Here is a 20,569-nt window from a genome sequence, read left to right on the forward strand (position 1 = left end):
AACTACGGAACCGTTCCGTATTTTATCTAACGGGTGGCATCCATAAGTCTCAATATTCCTGTTACATTGCACAACCTTCAATGTTATGTCATAATTACATACAATTCTGGCAAATTAGGCGACCCAAACTGTTGCATATACACTGACTCTGCATGCAATGAACGCAAGAGAAGTGACACAATTTCACCTGGTTAATATTGCTTGCTAACCTGGATTTCTTTTAGCTAAATATGCAGGTTTAAAAATATATACTTCTGTGTATTGATTTTAAGAAAGGCATTGATGTTTATGGTTAGGTACACATTGGAGCAACGACAGCACCGCATCGATTATATTCAACGCAGGACACCCTAGATAACTACACATGGTTGATGATATTACTAGTTTAACTAGTGATTATGATTGATTGTTTTTTATAAGATAAGTTTAATGCTAGCTAGCAACTTACCTTGGCTTACTGCATTCGCGCAGGCAGTCTCCTCGTGGAGTGCAATGAGAGGCAGGTGGTTAGAGCGTTGGACTAGTTAACTGTAAGGTTACAAGATTGAATCCCCCGAGCTGACAAGGTAAAAATCTGCCGTTCTGCCCCTGAACGAGGCAGTTAACCCACCGTTCCCAGGCCTTCATTGAAAATAAGAATGTGTTCTTAACTGACTTGCCAAGTTAAATAAAGATTAAATAAAAGTGTCACAAAAAAAAGAATTGTCCAAATCGGTGTCCAAAAATACCCATTTCCGATTGTTATGAAAACTTGAAATCGGCCCTAATTAATCGGCCATTCCGATTAATCAGTCGACCTCTAGAAGAAACTGTAGTGGGAGTGTCTGTTCTCAGAGCTCTGGATGGAGAGATACCCCATCAGAGCCCCTAGAAGCAGCTGCCGGATCTGGACGGTTTGTGTGTGTTTGTGTATGTTCAAGGGGTTGTGTATGTTCAAGGGGTTGTGTGTGTGTGTGTGTGTATGTTCAAGGGGTTGTGTGTGTTTGTATGTTCAAGGGTTTGTGTGTGTTCAAGGGTTTGTGTGTGTGTGTGTGTGTATGTTCAAGGGGTTGTGTGTGTTTGTGTATGTTCAAGGGTTTGTGTATGTTCAAGGGTTTGTGTATGTTCAAGGGGTTGTGTATGTTCAAGGGCTTGTGTGTGTTTGTGTATGTTCAAGGGGTTGTGTATGTTCGTGTATGTTCAAGGGGTTGTGTATGTTCAAGGGATTGTGTGTGTTTGTGTATGTTCAAGGGTTTGTGTATGTTCAGGGGTTTGTGTGTGTGTTCAAGGGTTTGTGAGGGTGTGTTCAAGGGTTTGTGTGTGTTTGTGTATGTTCAAGGGGTTGTGTGTGTTTGTGTATGTTCAAGGGGTTGTGTGTGTTTGTGTATGTTCAAGGGGTTGTGTGTGTATGTTCAAGGGTTTGTGTATGTTCAAGGGTTTGTGTGTGTGTGTGTATGTTCAAGGGTTTGTGTGTGTTTGTGTATGTTCAAGGGTTTGTGTGTGTTTTCTGTCTTTAGTAAATGTTTGCATCCTCTATGGGAGTTCCTTTGTACTTGTTAGCATTTACCTAGCATCCGCTATGGGAGTTCCTTTGTACTTGTTAGCATTTACCTAGCATCCGCTATGGGAGTTCCTTTGTACTTGTTAGCATTTACCTAGCATCCGCTATGGGAGTTCCTTTGTACTTGTTAGCATTTACCTAGCATCCGCTATGGGAGTTCCTTTGTACTTGTTAGCATTTACCTAGCATCCGCTATGGGAGTTCCTTTGTACTTGTTAGCATTTACCTACCATCTGCTATGGGAGTTCCTTTGTGCTTATTATCATTTACCTAGCATCTGCTATGGGAGTTCCTTTGTACTTGTTAGCATTTACCTAGCATCCTCTATGGGAGTTCCTTTGTACTTGTTAACATTTACCTAGCATCCTCTATGGGAGTTTCTTTGTACTTGTTAACATTTACCTAGCATCCGCTATGGGAGTTCCTTTGTACTTCTTAGCATTTACCTAGCATCCTCTATGGGAGTTCCTTTGTACTTGTTAACATTTACCTAGCATCCTCTATGGGAGTTCCTTTGTACTTGTTAACAATCACCTAGCATCCTCTATGGGAGTTTCTTTGTACTTGTTAACATTTACCTAGCATCCGCTATGGGAGTTTCTTTGTGCTTATTATCATTTACCTAGCATCTGCTATGGGAGTTCCTTTGTACTTCTTAGCATTTACCTAGCATCCTCTATGGGAGTTCCTTTGTACTTGTTAACATTTACCTAGCATCCTCTATGGGAGTTTCTTTGTACTTGTTAACATTTACCTAGCATCCGCTATGGGAGTTCCTTTGTACTTGTTAACATTTTGTGAGCATTCTGGTAACTGACGTTTTTGGGGCTTTTTTTGTTTGAAAAATAAATATCACCCCTTGTGTGCACTGCTGGTAATATCATATATCCTGGGATGGCACAGGTACGTTATGAAGGTATGGAAATCTGAGTACCGCCCAACCCTAGTGTGTATGTGTGTGTTTAGGATTTCCATCTGTGCCTAGTTGGCTGCATGTAGGTCATCTTACAAACAGACTCCTTTCATAGCACACACAAACACACACAAACACATATACACACAAACATATATACACACAAACATATACACACACAAACACACACAAACACATATACACACAAACATATATACACACAAACATATACACACACAAACACATACAAACACATACATACACACAAACACATACATACACACAAACACATACATACACACAAACACATACATACACACAAACATATATACACACAAACATATACACACACAAACACATACACACACAAACACATATACACACAAACACATACATACACACAAACATATACATACACACACACACAAACACATACATACATACACACAAACACATACATACACACAAACACACACACAAACACACACACACACACACACATACATACACATATATACACACAAACATATACACAAACACATATACACACACACATACACACACACACTCTTTCCCAGGAGGGTCTGCGTTTCCTCTCAATATGGTAACCACATGTGCGGGAGAGTGAGAGAGGGGGGACAGCGAAAGGGAGTGAGAACGGGAGAAACACATAGAGAAGGGGAGAGTGGGAGATGGGGAGATTAGGAGATGGGGAGAGTGGGAGATGGGGAGAGTGGGAGACGGGGAGAGGGAGACAGGGAGAGGGAGAGTGGGAGACAGGGAGGGGGAGAGTGGGAGACAGGGAGGGGGAGAGTGGGAGACAGGGAGGGGGAGAGTGGGAGATGGGGAGAGTGGGAGATGGGGAGAGTGGGAGATGGGGAGGGGGAGATGGGGAGAGTGGGAGACAGGGAGTGGGAGAGTGGGAGACAGGGAGTGGGAGAGTGGGAGACAGGGAGGGGGATAGAAGGAGATGGGGAGAGTGGGAGACAGGGAGTGGGAGACAGGGAGGGGGAGAGTGGGAGATGGGGAGAGTGGGAGACAGGGAGGGGGAGATGGGGAGAGAGGGAGACAGGGAGGGGGAGAGTGGGAGACAGGGAGGGGGAGAGTGGGAGACAGGGAGGGAGAGAGAGGGAGAGTGGGAGACAGGTAGGGGGAGAGAGGGAGACAGGTAGGGGGAGAGGGGGAGACAGGGAGAGGGAGAGTGGGAGACAGGGAGGGGGAGAGAGGGAGATAGGTAGGGGGAGAGAGGGAGACAGGGAGGGGGAGAGAGGGAGACAGGGAGGGGGAGACGGGGAGACAGGGAGAGGGAGAGTGGGAGACAGGGAGGGGGAGAGAGGGAGACAGGGAGGGGGAGAGTGGGAGACAGGGAGGGAGAGAGAGGGAGAGTGGGAGACAGGTAGGGGGAGAGAGGGAGACAGGTAGGGGGAGAGGGGGAGACAGGGAGAGGGAGAGTGGGAGACAGGGAGGGAGAGAGGGAGATAGGTAGGGGGAGAGAGGGAGACAGGTAGGGGGAGAGAGGGAGACAGGGAGGGGGAGAGAGGGAGACAGGGAGGGGGAGACGGGGAGACAGGGAGAGGGAGAGTGGGAGACAGGGAGGGGGAGAGAGGGAGACAGGTAGGGGGAGACAGGGAGGGGGAGAGAGGGAGACAGGGAGGAGGAGACAGGGAGACGGAGGGGGAGAGAGGGAGACAGGGAGGGGGAGAGAGGGAGAGAGGGAGACAGGGAGACAGGGAGACAGGGAGGGGGAGAGTGGGAGACAGGGAGGGGGAGAGTGGGAGACAGGGAGGGGGAGAGTGGGAGACAGAGAGGGGGAGAGAGGGAGACTGGTAGGGGGAGAGAGGGAGACAGGGAGGGGGAGAGAGGGAGACAGGGAGGGGGAGAGAGGGAGACAGAGAGGGGGAGAGAGGGAGACAGAGAGGGGGAGAGAGGGAGACAGAGAGGGGGAGAGAGGGAGACAGAGAGGGGGAGAGAGGTAGACGGAGGGGGAGAGAGGGAGACAGGGAGGGGGAGAGAGGGAGACAGGGAGGAGGAGACAGGGAGACAGGGAGACAGGGAGGGGGAGAGTGGGAGACAGGGAGGGGGAGAGTGGGAGACAGGGAGGGGGAGAGAGGGAGACAGAGAGGGGGAGAGAGGGAGACCGGTAGGGGGAGAGAGGGAGACAGGGAGGGGGAGAGAGGGAGACAGAGAGGGGGAGAGAGGGAGACAGAGAGGGGGAGAGAGGGAGACAGAGAGGGGGAGAGAGGGAGACAGAGAGGGGGAGAGAGGGAGACAGAGAGGGGGATAGAGGGAGACCGGTAGGGGGAGAGAGGGAGACAGGGAGGGGGAGAGAGGGAGACAGAGAGGGAGAGAGTGAAAGTGTTTTCCACATCTGTTCCTAAACGTTTTATTCTCCACTGTGTTACTGTGTTTGAAGGATTACAACCGATTGCGGGCACAACACCCACAAAAATAGGGGGTATGCGAATATGAAAAAAATCAGAGATATTTGGTGTTTAAGCAGGAAGCATGTGTTTTTACTCACCAAAGTAACAACACAGTGTGGTCAAAGACTTAGTAATGTGGTTGTAGTTAGGGGTGGAACGGTTCACCAAACCCATGGTTCGGTACGTATTGCGGTTTTGGTGTCACGGTTAGGTTTCGGTACAGTGGGAAAATGAAATGCCATTCACAATGTTCAGCATTCACTATGTTCAGCATTCCCTATATTCAGCATTCACTATGTTCAGTATTCACTATGTTCAGCATTCACTATGTTCAGCATTCACTATGTTCAGCATTCACTATGTTCAGCATTCACTATGTTCAACATTCCCTATGTTCAGCATTCACAATGTTCAGCATTCACTATGTTCAGCATTCCCTATATTCAGCATTCACTATGTTCAGTATTCACTATGTTAAGCATTCACTATGTTCAGCATTCACTATGTTCAGTATTCACTATGTTCAGCATTCACTATGTTCAGCATTCACTATATTCAGCATTCACTATGTTCAGCATTCCCTATATTCAGCATTCACTATGTTCAGTATTCACTATGTTAAGCATTCACTATGTTCAGCATTCACTATGTTCAGTATTCACTATGTTCAGCATTCACTATGTTCAGCATTCCCTATGTTCAGCATTCACTATGTTCAGTATTCACTATGTTAAGCATTCACTATGTTCAGCATTCACTATGTTCAGTATTCACTATGTTCAGCATTCACTATGTTCAGCATTCACTATGTTCAGTATTCGCTATGTTCAGTATTCACTATGTTCAGCATTCACTATGTTCAGCATTCACTATGTTCAGTATTCACTATGTTCAGCATTCACTATATTCAGCATTCATTATGTTCAGCATTCCCTATATTCAGCATTCACTATGTTCAGTATTCACTATGTTAAGCATTCACTATGTTCAGCATTCACTATGTTCAGTATTCACTATGTTCAGCATTCACTATATTCAGCATTCACTATATTCAGCATTCACTATGTTCAACATTCCCTATGTTCAGCATTCACTATGTTCAGTATTCACTATGTTAAGCATTCACTATGTTCAGCATTCACTATGTTCAGCATTCACTATGTTCAGTATTCACTATGTTCAGCATTCACTATGTTCAGCATTCACTATGTTCAGTATTCACTATGTTCAGTATTCACTATGTTCAGCATTCACTATGTTCAGCATTCACTATGTTCAGTATTCACTATGTTCAGCATTCACTATGTTCAGCATTCACTATGTTCAGCATTCATTATGTTCAGCATTCACTATGTTCAGTATTCACTATGTTCAGTATTCACTATGTTCCTGGCATTATTCATTTTCTTATTTTTTGAACTTATTTTACCAGATAGGTTGACGACCTGGGGAATAGTTACAGGAGAGAAGAGGGGGGATGAATGAGCCAATTGGAAGTTTGGGATGATTAGGTGGCCATGATGTTATGAGGGCCAGATTGGGAATTTAACCAGGACACCGGGGTTACCACTAGTGTTGCACCGATATTACATTTTTGGCCGATACCGATATCCAATATTTTCCTTGCCAAAAAAAACGATACCGATAACTGATATTTTCTTTTTTTGCGGCCTTTTAAGCATTCTAGTACAGTTAAATAGTTCATACACACACATGGACGCAGTGGTCTAAGGCACTGCATCTCAGTGCAAGAGGGCGTCATTACGGTCCCTGGTTCGAATCCAGGCTGTATCACATCTGGCCGTGATTGGGAGTCCCATAGGGCGGCGCACAATTGGCCCAGCGTCGTCCAGGTTAGGCTGGGGTAGGCCGTCAATCTAAATAAGAATTTGTTCTTAACTGACTTGCCTAGTTAAATAAAGGTTACACACACACACACCACACCACAATGACCAAAAAGTAATTTTGTTGTCATTTACGTATGTCCCCATTACCCATTGACATGTGTTTTGCTGGATTTTTTGTTGTTATTCTGTCTCTCACTGTTCAAATTAACCTACCATTAAAATTATAGACTGATCATTTCTTTGTCAGTGGGCAAACGTACAAAGTCAGCAGGGGATCAAATACTTTTATCCCTCACTGTACATATGAGATGAGTAGTAGAGGTCGACCGATTATGATTTTTCAACGCCGATACCGATTATTGGAGGACCAAAAAGCCGATACCGATTAATCGGCCAATTTTTGTATTTTATTTGTAATAATGACAATTACAACAATACTGAATGAACACTTATTTTAACTTAATATAATACATCAATAAAATCAATTTAGCCTCAAGTAAATAATGAAACATGTTCAATTTGGTTTAAATAATGCAAAAACAAAGTGTTGGAGAAGAAAGTAAAAGTACAATATGTGCCATGTAAGAAAGCTACTGTTTCAGTTCCTTGCTCAGAACATGAGAACATATGAAAGCTGGTGGTTCCTTTTAACACGAGTCTTCAATATTCCCAGGTAAGAAGTTTTAGGTTGTAGTTATTATAGGAATTATAGGACTATTTCCCTCTATACCATTTGTATTTGATTAACCTTTGACTATTGGATGTTCTTATAGGCACTTTAGTATTGCCAGTGTAACAGTATAGCTTCCGTCCCTCTCCTCGCTCCTCCCTGGGCTCGAACCAGCAACACAACGACAACAGCCACCATCGAAGCAGCGTTACCCATGCAGAGCAATGAGAACAACTACTAGAAGGCTCCAAGCGAGTGACGTTTGAAACGCTATTAGCGCGCACTAACTAGCTAGCCATTTCACTTCGGTTACACCAGCCTCATCTCGGGAGTTGATAGGCTTGAAGTCATAAACAGCGCAATTCTTGACGAACAACGAAGACAAAACGCACGAAAGTGCTGTTTGAATGAATGTTTACGCGCCTGCTTCTGCCTACCACCGCTCAGTCAGATACTTGTATGCTTGTATGCTCAGTCAGATTATATGCAACGCAGGACACGCTAGATAATATCTAGTAATATCATCAACCATGTGTAGTTAACTAGTGATTATGATTGATTGTTTTTTATAAGATCAGTTTAATGCTAGCTAGCAACTAACAGCAGTCTCCTTGTGGAGTGCAACAAGAGATGGGCAGGTCATTATTGCGTTGGACTAGTTAACTGTAAGGTTGCAAGATTGGATCCCCCGAGCTGACAAGGTGAAAATCTGTCGTTCTGCCCCTGAACAAGGCAGTTAACCCACCGTTCCTAGGCCGTCATTGAAAATAAGAATGTGTTCTTAACTGACTGACCTAGTTAAATAAAGTAATAAATAAATAAATAATAAAATAATTTTACAAAATCGACAAATTGGCACCCAAAAATACCGATTTCCGATTGTTAATTAACCATTCCGATTAATCGGTCGACCTCTATAATGTAGGGTATGTAACATATAAAAGTGCCATTGTTTAAAGTGGCTGGTGATACATGTATTACATAAAGATGGCAAGATGCAGTAGATGGTATAGAGTACAGTATATACATATGAGATGAGTAATGTAGGGTATGTAGACATTATATAAAGTGGCATTGTTTAAAGTGGCTAGTGATACATTTTTCAACCATTTTCACATTATTAAAGTGGCTGGAGTTGAGTCAGTGTGTTGGCAGCAGCCCCTCAATGTTAGTTATGGCTGTTTAACAGTCTGATGGCCTTGAGATAGAAGCTGTTTTTCAGTCTCTCGGTACCTGCTTTGATGAACCTGTACTGACCTCGCCTTAGCGGGGTGAACAGGCAGTGGCTCGGGTGGTTGTTGTCCTTGATGATCTTTATGACCTTCCTGTGACATCGCGTGGTGCAGGTGTCCTGGGGGGCAGGTAGTTTGCCCCCGGTGATGCGTTGTGCAGACCTCACTACCCTCTGGAGAGCCTTATGGTTGTGGGCGGAGCAGTTGCCATACCAGGCGGTGATACAGCCCGACAGGATGCTGACGATTGTGCATCTGTAAAAGTTTATGGTGACAAGCCAAATTTCTTCAGCCTCCTGAGGTTGAAGAGGTACTGCTGCGCCTTCTTCACCACGCTGTCTGTGTGGGTGGACCAATTCAGTTTGCCCGTGATGTGTACGCTGAGGAACTTAAAACGTACTACCCTCACCACTACTGTCCTGTCGATGTGGATAGAGGGGTGCTCCCTATCCACGGTTGATTGTCAAGGGCAATGAATTCTATTATCTTGCCCGTCATCTACCTACGTTATATAGGTATGCACGTCATCTACCTACGTTATATAGGTATGTACCTCATCTACCTACGTTATATAGGTATGCACGTCATCTACTTACGTTATATAGGTATCCACGTCATCTACCTACGTTATAAAGGTATGCACGTCATCTACCTACGATATATAGGTATGCACGTCATCTACCTACGTTATATAGGTATGCACGTCATCTACCTACGATATATAGGTATGCACGTCATCTACCTACGTTATAACGGTATGCACGTCATCTACCTACGTTATAAAGGTATGCACGTCATCTACCTACGTTATATAGGTATGCACGTCATCTACCTACGTTATATAGGTATGCACGTCAGCTACCTACGTTATATAGGTATGGACGTCATCTACCTACGTTATATAGGTATGCACGTCAGCTTTGACATTGGTTTTGCACATCGGCGTTAAACTAGACATCTAGTTCGGGCCGATGCCGATGTTGGAATTTTTGACAATAAGTATCATGGAATCTTTAGTGACCACAGAGTCAGGACACACTTTTAATGTCCCATCCGAAAGACGGCACCCTACACAGGGCAATGTCCCCAATAACTGCCCTGGGGCATTGGGAGCCCTGGGGCGTTGGGATATATATATATTTTTAAAGTGCCTTCTACTTGCCCTCCAACACCATTGTCTGTTGTCACAGGATTGTTTTGTTGGGCTTCAAGTTTCCACTCTCATGCTACATTTGTTACCATGTGGGAGGTGGGAATATACCAGTTGTGAAGTCGTAAATACCAGTTGGGTGCATTCATCTCATTTGAACTCATTGAGAAACGCTGTTTGGCTAATGGCCAACAAGCTGCGTAAACCACCAACTAAAAGTACAGATGCTTGTAAACAAATGATAGCGTTCAAAAACCACATGAATAGATTGTTTTTAATAAATAATGTTTTGTTGTTGCATTCAACGGTGGAAAATGTTGTTAGAGGCCATTTCCTTAGTAGGTGACGTCAGAGGTCACCATGTGTGAGAAGTAGGCGCTCAGGATGATAGAAAAGTTTCCCACTAGTAATTACCAGTTTTGAGGTGCGATCAAGTGGATTTTTCCCAGTCGTGTGTGGTAAATTACCACTTCCATCTTGGTTGCGAACGCACCATGACACTTCCTCCTTCAGTGGCAGATGCACACTTGTGACTCTCATAAAGGGTGTGTGTCTGTAGCATGGTTCATGAAATGATGGAATAGTTTGACAACCCTGTTTGTATGCTTTTAAATGAAATCAATCTCAACCGTTTATCTTTGCCAGTGGTGAAGACATAAATGTGTCATGGTATGGTGGGGTATGCAAAATAGGTAAACTTTGAGCACCTTTATCTATTAAATGTTTTGACATGCAGGTCCAAAAAGTCACTTTCTGAGCACTTCTACAGTGGCCGAATATGTATGGAAGGATTGGTTCAAAGGTGCTGCTGTCAAAAAGTGATTGAATTCTAATGGATTAACCCTGACACAAAACCACTCCCATCCTTTAAGATCCCAACTGCTGTAGTTGCCAATAAATGATGGCATGTTTGTTTGTTTGTTTGCATGTTTTGAAAGGCAATTCAGGTTTGGTTGAAATGGCCTAACTCTTAACAGGACAAAGCAATCAATCACCAAGTTTAGGCATAGCATAACACAGCATCACAACAACATTAAACGCAATAATGGAACACAGTCAATTACAGTGTGTGTGTGTGTATGCGTGTGTGTGTGTGCACCTCTGGGGCCCTGCAGCAGCTGTTCTAGACAGCTATATTATGAGAACCATCTGATGAAATGTTGCATCATCTCCTGAGAAACTGAGTGTGTGAGAGAGAGAGTGTGTGAGTGTGTCTCTTACAGTTTTGAGTGTATTCCATGTGGTAGTGTGGAAAGGATGATGATTAATTATTTTGAAGATGAGATTCTGCTTAATTAGTCTATGGACACGGAGAGAACTGATCTCCTGTAGAGTGTGTGTGTGTGTGTGTGTGTGTGTGTGTGTGTGTGTGTGTGTGTGTGTGTGTGTGTGTGTGTGTGTGTGTGTGTGTGTGTGTATGTGTGTGTGTGTTCTGTCATTCTGTGTGTTGCTCCAAGCCAGATAATGTAACGGTTGCTATGTGGTTGCTAGGGGAAACACTTGGATGCGGAGGTGACAGATTGTATTCTAGGTCACATCTTCCTGTCTGGGTGGTGATGCCATATATTTGAGACAGGAAATGACCTGACATCTGACGGAAGGGAGGAGAGAAGAGGGGAGGAGAGAAGTGGAGCGAGCGGTTAAAGCCAGTACATATCTGACACCAACTGATCGTAATATATTTGAGAATTAACACTACCAACTCAATTGTTACTTTGAATTGATCATTTTTGCTTTTGGTTTTAACCATTTAAAAGGATAATGCACTCAACAGAGGTAGAGGTATAACTGCCAAAAAGAATGGGAACACTTGAGTAAATGAGGGATACAAACTACACTGAACAAAAATATAAACGCAACATGTTATATGAGCTGGAATAAAAGATCCCAGAAATGTTCCATATGCACAAAAAGCTTATTTCTCTCAAATGTGTTTATATCCCTGTTAGTGAGCATTTTTTCTTTGCCAAGATAATCCATTCACCTGACAGGTGTGGCATATCAAGAAGCCGATTTAACAGCATGATCACCTTGTGCTGGGGGACTCTAAAATGTGCAGTCTTGTCACACAACACAATGCCACAGATATCTGAAGTTTTGAGGGAGTGTGCAATTGGCATGCTGACTGCAGGAATATCCACCAGAGCTGTTGCCAGACAATTGAATGTTAATTTCTCGACCATAAGCACCCTAGCGGGATTTCTTATAAGCGTCCGGATTAGTGTCCCGTTCCTTGAAAGCGGCAGCTCTAGCCTTTGGCTCGATGCGGATGTTGCTTGTAATCCATGGCTTCTGGTTGGGATATGTACGTACGGTCACTGTGGGGACAACGTTGTCAATGCACTTATTGATGAAGCCAGTGACTGAGGTGGTATACTCCTCAATGCCATTGGATGAATCTCAGAACATATTCCAGTCTGTTCTAGCAAAACAGTCCTGTAGCTTAGTATCCGCGTCATCTGGCCACTTACGTATTGAGCGAGTCACTGGCACTTCCTGCTTTAGTTTTTGCTTTTAAGCAGGAATCAGGAGGATAGAATTATGGTCAGATTTGCCAAATGGAGGGCGTGGGAGAGCTTTGTATGCACCTCTGTATGTGGAGTAAAGGTGGTCTAGAGTTTTTTTCCCTCTGGTTGCACATGCTGTGCTGGTTGCACATTAAAGTCCCCGGCCACTAGGAGCGCCACTTCTGGATGAACATTTTCTTGTTTGCTTATGGCCTTATAGAGTTGGTTGAGTGCGGTCTTAGTGCCAGCATCGGTCTGTGGTGGTAAATACGAATAATATACAAATAATATAGATGAGAACTCTCTTGGTAGATAGTGTGGTCTACAGCTTATCATAAGGTACTCTACCTCAGGAGAGTCCACCAGCTGTCATTGACAAAAAGACACACACCCCCACCCCTCGTCTTACCAGATGTAGCTTCTCTGTTCTGCCGGTGCATTGAAAATCACTCGAGCTCTATATTATCCGTGTCGTCGTTCAGCCACGACTCGGTGAAACATAAGATATTGCAGTCTTAATGTCCTGTTGGTAGGATATTCGTAATCGTAGGTCATCAATTTTATTTTCCAATGATTTGCATGTTAGAAAGTAGGACGGAAGGCAGTGGGAGTTTACTCGCTCGCCTACGGATTCTCAAAAGGCAGCCTGATCTGCGTCCTCTTTCCTCCATCTTTTTTTTCACGCAAATGACTGGGATCTGGGCCTGTTCCCGGAAGAGCAGTATATCTTTCTCATCGAACTCGTTAAAGGAAAAAGCTTCTTCCAGTTCGTGGTGAGTAATCACTGTTCTGATGTCCATGTTATTTTCGGTTATAAGAGATGGTAGCAGCAACATTATGTACAAAATACGTTTTAAAAAAAAGTTGCAAACAACGCAATAAAACTAACAAAATGGCACAATTGGTTAGGAGCATGTAGAACGTCAGCCATCTTTACAATGAACTGTAACTCAGTAAAAACGTTGAAATTGTTACATGTTGCATTTATATTTTTGTTCAGTATATGTTGAAAGCATGTGCTTCCACACAGGTGTGGTTCCTGAGTTAATTAAGCAATTAACATCCCATCATGCTTAGGGTAAAAAATGCCGTGTAGGCCATTATTTTGGCTACCATGTCTGTGGCCCACAGAATGACAATGCCCCCCTCCATAGGGCACGATTGGTATCTGAATGGTTTGATGAGCATGAAAATGATGTAAACCATATGCCATGGCCATCTCAGTCACCAGATCTCAACTCAATTGAACACTTATGGGAGATTCTGGAGCAGCGCCCGAGACAGTGTTTTCCACCACCATCAACAAAACCCCAAATTATGGAATTTCTTGTAGAAGAATGTAGCATTCCTCCAATAGAGTTCCAGACACATGTAGAATCTTTGCCACGGTGGGTTGAAGCTGTTCTGTCTCGTGGTGCCCCAAGGCCCTATTAAGACACTTTATGTTGGTGTTTCCTTTATTTTGGCAGTTACCTGTATGTGCTTGCTTCTGCCTTTAGCTCGGCTGTTGTAGATTTTGAAGTTCACATCTGGGTTGTTTAATTCATTACAGACCAAAAATAAATAGGAACTTGTTCCCAGAGTTACTCCAAAATGATTGTACACTAAAGAGCCATGTTCTACCCTCTGTGAGTGTGTGTGGTTGTTTGCATGTGTGTGTGCTTGCATATGCTTGTGTCTAGGGGGCTACGGATGGGAACACTCTGTGCTGTGTGTGTTTAAGTGGTTGGAAGCTGCTGTTTGCTGAGCGAAGAGCACAGAGGCAACAGAGACTGTCTAAACATATGTCTGTTTGCCAAGTGGGTGTGCATTTGCGTTTGTGTGCGTGTTTTTGTGTGTGAGTGCAAATGTGTATGAATGCGTTTGTGCGTGTTGGTGTGTATGTTTGTGTTTTCATATGTTATGCTCAATGAACAGCTTCATATTCCCCAGAAAAGAAGAGAGGGAGGAGGGGAGAAGGGAGGTCAGAGAGGGGGCAAAAAGGGGTCTCTCACTGTGTACTTCTCACCTAATGTGTGCGTGTGTGTGTGTTTAGTATGATTTACACTGAATCCAGACTTGCCTACAGCACTCTCTACGGGAAACCAATGACTTTCCCAGAGATAGGGGATAGGGAGAGGGGGGAGATGGAGAAAGAGATCACAGTGGAAAAGTAAACACAAAAATACGTGGATTTTCCTCCATAAGGTTTTTACCTGCTGTTGTTTGTGTGTCTGTGACTGAATCCAGGTCTCCTGCATGACACAAGACTGTGTTAGCATGTTGATCTAAAGCCTAGGCGTTACCTTGTCATTAGCGTGTGTGTGTTACAGTGACTGACAGTGTGTATCTTTTGTGCAGGTCCTGCTGAGGTCCCAATGATGTCCCCCAATGGATCAATCCCCCCCATCCACGTCCCCCCAGGATACATCTCCCAGGTAAGCTGTGTTTGTGTGTGGTAAACTTGCTCTCAACTGAAGCCACCCAGAGCAGAGAGGAATGTGTTGATTATTGCAGGGTACCTTGTTGGGGGGGGTGATAGCAGCGAGGCCATTGACTGTGTGTGTTGGGGGGGGGGGGGGTGATAGCAGCGAGGCCATTGACTGTGTGTGTTGGGGGGAGGCCACTGAGCCAACTGAGAGCGGGAAAAAGTGTCACCCTTACAGTACACAAACACCCACATAGAGAGAGGGATGGGTGGAAGGAGAGAGGGATGGGAGGAGAGAGAGGGATGGGAGGAGCGAGAGGGATGAGAGGAGAGAGAGGGATGGGAGGAGAGAGAGGGATGGGAGGAGAGAGAGGGATGGGAGGAGAGAGAGGGATGGGAGGAGAGAGAGGGATGGGAGGAGAGAGAGGGATGGGTGGAAGGAGAGAGGGATGGGTGGAAGGAGAGAGGGGGATGGGTGGAAGGAGAGAGAGGGATGGGAGAAGAGAGAGGGATAGGAGAGAGAGGGATAGGAGAGAGAGGGATGGGAGGAGAGAGAGGGATTGGAGGAGAGAGAGGGATTGGAGGAGAGAGAGGGATGGTAGAAGGAGAGAGAGGGATGGAAGGAGAGAGGGATGGAAGGAGAGAGAGGGATGGAAGGAGAGAGAGGGATGGGTGGAAGGAGAGATAGGGGTGGGAGGAGAGATAGGGATGGGAGGAGAGAGAGGGATGGGTGGAAGGAGAGATAGGGGTGGGAGGAGAGAGAGGGATGGGAGGAGAGAGAGGGATGGAAGGAGAGAGAGGGATGGGTGGAAGGAGAGAGGGGGATGGGAGGAGAGAGAGGGATGGGAGGAGAGAGAGGGATGGAAGGAGAGATAGGGGTGGGAGGAGAGAGAGGGATGGGTGGAAGGAGAGAGGGGGATGGGAGGAGAGAGGGATGGGAGGAGAGAGAGGGATGGAAGGAGAGATAGGGGTGGGAGGAGAGAGAGGGATGGGTGGAAGGAGAGAGGGGGATGGGAGGAGAGAGAGGGATGGGAGGAGAGAGAGGGATGGAAGGAGAGAGAGGGGTGGAAGGAGAGAGAGGGATGGGTGGAAGGAGAGAGGGGGATGGGAGGAGAGAGAGGGATGGGAGGAGAGAGAGGGATGGAAGGAGAGAGAGGGGTGGAAGGAGAGAGAGGGATGGGTGGAGAGAGAGGGATGGAAGGAGAGATAGGGGTGGGAGGAGAGAGAGAGATGGGAGGAGAGAGAGGGATGGAAGGAGAGAGAGGGATGGAAGGAGAGAGAGGGATGGGAGGAGAGAGAGGGATGGAAGGAGAGATAGGGGTGGGAGGAGAGAGAGGGATGGGAGGAGAGAGAGGGATGGAAGGAGAGAGAGGGGGATCCTCTGCCAACTAGTTTCTGGTGGGACTTTGGCCTTGTTGTCACATAAACATGTCTGTTTTTCACGTAAGTTTGTTTTGTATAGAGGATGTGGAGGTCGAAGGGGGGAGTCAGAGAGAGTGGTCTGCTATCATTTCTCCTCTCTTGCTCTCTCTCTCTCTGCGTGCGTGCGTGTGTGCGCACGTGCGCGTGTCTGTGTGTGCTGCTGCAGCAGCACTTGGAAGCGGCTCTCACGGGGGAGAGTGTGTTTGCTTACTGATTGGAATGTGTGTGAATGGAATGGAATGTGTGTGAGAGAGACTGTCTGAATTGGTGGAATTTGTGTGTGTGTGTGTGTGTGTGTGTGTGTGTGTGTGTGTGTGTGTGTGTGCATGCATGTGTGTACAGCAAACGTCTTAAACTGGAATTTGATCAAACCCATAGCAACACTCTTCTTAATCTGTCAACTGTAGTTACCTGTGAGGGGAATCTACTTCCTGGTGGTGATGGTGGGTTTTACACAAACTGCCATGTTATTTGACCATGGGGAGAACTACTGTGTGAACACTCCAGTGTGGGTTGGATTTAATTGAGTCCAGTGTTTGTGGAGTGTTATTGGATGTGTTTTATTGTGGAATTCTCCAGTAATGCTAAGAATTACTCTCCTCCCCTCCCCCTCTCCCCTCCCCTTTGCCTCTCCTCCCCCCAGGTGTTAGAAGACAACACAGGAGTGCGTCGGGTGGTCGTCACCCCGCAGTCTCCTGAATGTTATCCCCCTTCGTACTCCCCCGCTCTCTCCCCCACGCACCACCTCCCGCCGTACCTCACCCACCCCCACTTTATCCCCAACTCTCACTCCTTCTATCCCCCTGTGAGTCCTGGAGACCTGTCCCCCCACCAGTACTACCAACACCACCTCCCGCCCATATATGGAGAAGGTAAGATACTCACACCCCAGTCTAAGATGTGTCTATGGGCATTTTTTGATTTTTTATTTCACCTTTATTTAACACAGTGTCCAAAGAAGGGCCAGAAGTATTCAGAGTGGTGTCATCTGCGTAGAGGTGGATCAGAGAATCACCAGTCGCAAGAGCGAAATCATTGATATATACAGAGAACAGAGTCGGCCCGAGAATTGAACCCTGTGGCACCCCCATAGAGACTACCAGAGGTCCGAACAACAGGCCCTCCGATTTGACACACTGAACTAGAAGTGGTTGGTGAACCAGTCGAGGCAGGGAATTCCGTAACCAAGGCTGTTGAGTCTGCTGATAAGAAAGCCTTGGCCAGGTCGATGAAGAAGACCTGCACAGTATTGTCTCTTATCGATGGCGGTTATGATATCGTTTAGGACCTTAAGCGTGGCTGAGGTGCACCCATGACCAGCTCGGATACCAGATTGCATAGCGGAGAAGGTACGGCGGGATTCAAAATGGTCGGTGATCTGTTTGTTAACTTGGCTTTCGAAGACCTTAGAAAGGCATGGTAGGATAGATATAGGTCTGTAACAGTTTGGGTCTAGAGTGTCTCCTCCTTTGAAGAGGGGGATGACCACGGCAGCTTTCCAATCTTTGGGGATCTCAGACGATACCAAAGAGAGTTTGAACAGGCTAGTAAAAGGGGTTGCAACAATTGCGGAGGATAATTTTAGAAAGACAGGGTCCAGATTGTCTAGCCCCGCAGATTTGTAGGGATCCAGATGTTGCATTGTCTTTCAGAACATCAACTATCTGGATTTGGGTGAAGGAGAAATGGAGGAGGCTTGGGCAAGTTGCTCTTGGGAGTGCAGAGCTGTTGACCGGGGTAGGGGTAGCCAGTTGGAAAGCATGGCCAGCCGTAGAAAAATGCTTTTTGTAATTCTCAATTATCTTGGATTTATCGGTGGTGACAGTGAATCCTAGCCTCAGTGCAGTCGGCAGCTGGGAGGAGGTGCTCTTATTCTCCATGGACTTTACAGTGTCCCAAAACTTTTTGGAATTTGTGCTACAGGATGCAAATTTCTGTTTGAAAAAGCAAGCATTTGCTTTCTTAACTGACTGTGTATATTGGTTCCTAACTTCCCTGAAATGTTGCATATCGCGGGGGCTATTCGATGCTATTGCAGTACGCCACAGGATGTTTTTGTGCTGTTCAAGGGCAGTCAGGTCTGGAGTGAACCAAGGGCTATATCTGTTCCTTGTTCAACATTTTTTGAATGGGACATGCTTATTTAAGATGGTGAGGTAAGCACGTTTATAGAATAACCAGGCATCCTCTACTGACAGAATGAGGTCAATGTCTTTCCAGGATACCCGGGCCAGGTCGATTAGAAAGGCCTGCTCGCAGAAGTGTTTTAGGGAGCGTTTGACTGTGAGGGGTGGTCATTTGACCGCGGACCCATTACGAACGCAGGCCATGCGGCAGTGATCGCTGAGATCCTGGTTGAAGACAGCAGAGGTGTATTTAGAGGGCAGGTTGGTCAGGATGATATCTATGAGGGTGCCCGAGTTTACAGATTTGGGGTTGTACCTGGTAGGTTCCATGATAATTTGGGTGAGATTGAGGGCATATAGCTTAGATTGTGGTGTTAAAAGCATATCCCAGTTTAGGTCACCTAACAGTACAAACTCTGAAGATAAATGGGGGGCAATTAATTCACATATGGTGTCCAGGGCACAGCTGTGTCCAGGGCACAGGTGTCCAGGGCACATATGATGTCCAGGGGTCTGTAGCAAGCGGCAACAGTGAGAGATTTATTTCTGGAAAGGTGGATTTTTAACAGTAGAAGCTTGAACTGTTTGGGCACAGACCTGGATAGCATGACAGAACCCTGCAGGCTATCTATACAGTAGATTGCAACTCCACCCCCTTTGGCAGTTCTATCTTAGTGGAAAATGTTATAGTTGGGGATGGAAATTTCAGAATTTTTGGTGGCCTTCCTAAGCCAGGATTCAGACACGGCTAGGACATCAGGGTTGGCAGAGTGTGCTAAAGCAGTGGAAAAAAACAAACTTAGGGAGGAGGCTTCTACGGTTACAGAAACTATTACGGTTACAGAAGTCAACAAATGATAGCGCCTGGGGAATAGGAGTGGAGCTGGGGGCTACAGGGCTAACCTCTACATCACCAGAGGAACAGAGGAGGAGTAGGATAAGGGTACGGCTAAAGGCTATAAGAACTGGTCGTCTAGTGCGTTGGGACAGAGAATAAAAGGAGCAGATTTCTGGGTGTGGTCGAATAGATTCAAGGGATAATGTACAGACAAGGGTATGGTAGGATGTGAGTACAGTGGAGGTAAACCTATGCGTTGCGCTATGATGAGAGAGGTTTCATCGCTGGAGGCATTAATTAACATAGATAAGGTCTCCACCTGTGTGTGGGGTGGGACGAAAGAGCTATCTAAGGCATTTTGAGCGGGATGTCTGTATGTCTGTAGCAGGTGTCCTTAATGTTTTTGTCCACTCAGTGTATATACATACACCTAAATGACAAAGCTAACTCCCTCTCTCTTCTTTCCTTCTCTCAATTCCCTCTCCCTCTCTCCCTCCCTCTTCACCCCCTCCATCTCTCCGTCTCCCAGAGATAATCCCAGTGTATGGCATGTCCAGCTACGTTGGCAGAGAGGAGAGCTATAACAAGCCCCAGCCTAAGAAGATGAAGGAGCAGAGACAGCTAGAGCGACAGAACAGACTCAACTCTCCCCCCTCCTCCCTGTACAAGTCTCTGGGCTCCAGCCACAATGGATACAGGTCAGTGAATAGTCCTGGTGTTCGAGACCGGTTCAACTAGTTTGAGACTACAGATGCACCATCTTCATTTGAGCCCTCTGTTGTCGCAGAGAATTTTCCTGCGCTAGCAAGAAATGCTAACTTGTCGTGTGTTCATGGTTTGTCATTTTCACTTTAAAATGTCAGACTTTATTTGCCCTAATGAAAAATGTGTCAACATTTCCTGTTGCTGCAGGATTATTTTCCTGCTGTGAGAAACTGTACTTACAGTACAACTTAAACACTAGATACAATACTACTTCAACACTAGATACAATACTACTTCAACACTAGATACAATACTACTTCAACACTAGATACAATACTACTTCAACACTAGATACAATACTACTTCAACACTAGATACAATACTACTTCAACACTAGATACAATACTACTTCAACACTAGATACAATACAACTTAAACACTAGATACAATACTACTTCAACACTAGATACAATACTACTTCAACACTAGATACAATACTACTTCAACACTAGATACAATACTACTTCAACACTAGATACAATACAACTTAAACACTAGATACAATACTACTTCAACACTAGATACAATACTACTTCAACACTAGATACAATACTACTTCAACACTAGATACAATACAACTTCAACACTAGATACAATACTACTTCAACACTAGATACAATACTACTTCAACACTAGATACAATACTACTTCAACACTAGATACAATACTGGTTAGAGCTTAGAGACTAGTTTCTTTCTCTACAAGTGTGGAGAGGCTAGCCTTATAATT

General features: G+C 45.3%; 1 protein-coding gene across 3 annotated transcripts in view; it reads left to right on the forward strand.

Moving 5' to 3' along the window:
- Nucleotides 1-20,569, forward strand: part of fndc3ba (fibronectin type III domain containing 3Ba) — a 167,913-nt gene that overhangs the window by 57,736 nt on the left and 89,608 nt on the right. For all 3 annotated transcript variants that reach the window (XM_090240245.1, XM_090240246.1, XM_090240244.1), the window contains exons 4-6: nt 14,623-14,699; nt 16,755-16,983; nt 19,605-19,773. In XM_090240245.1, coding sequence (XP_090096371.1) covers nt 14,623-14,699; nt 16,755-16,983; nt 19,605-19,773 — 475 coding nt within the window. The remainder of the gene's footprint in view (nt 1-14,622; nt 14,700-16,754; nt 16,984-19,604; nt 19,774-20,569) is intronic.

This window comes from Oncorhynchus mykiss, chromosome 7, assembly GCF_057628025.1.
Source record: "Oncorhynchus mykiss isolate SJ-2025 chromosome 7, ASM5762802v1, whole genome shotgun sequence".
Classification (NCBI taxonomy): Eukaryota; Metazoa; Chordata; class Actinopteri; order Salmoniformes; family Salmonidae; genus Oncorhynchus; species Oncorhynchus mykiss.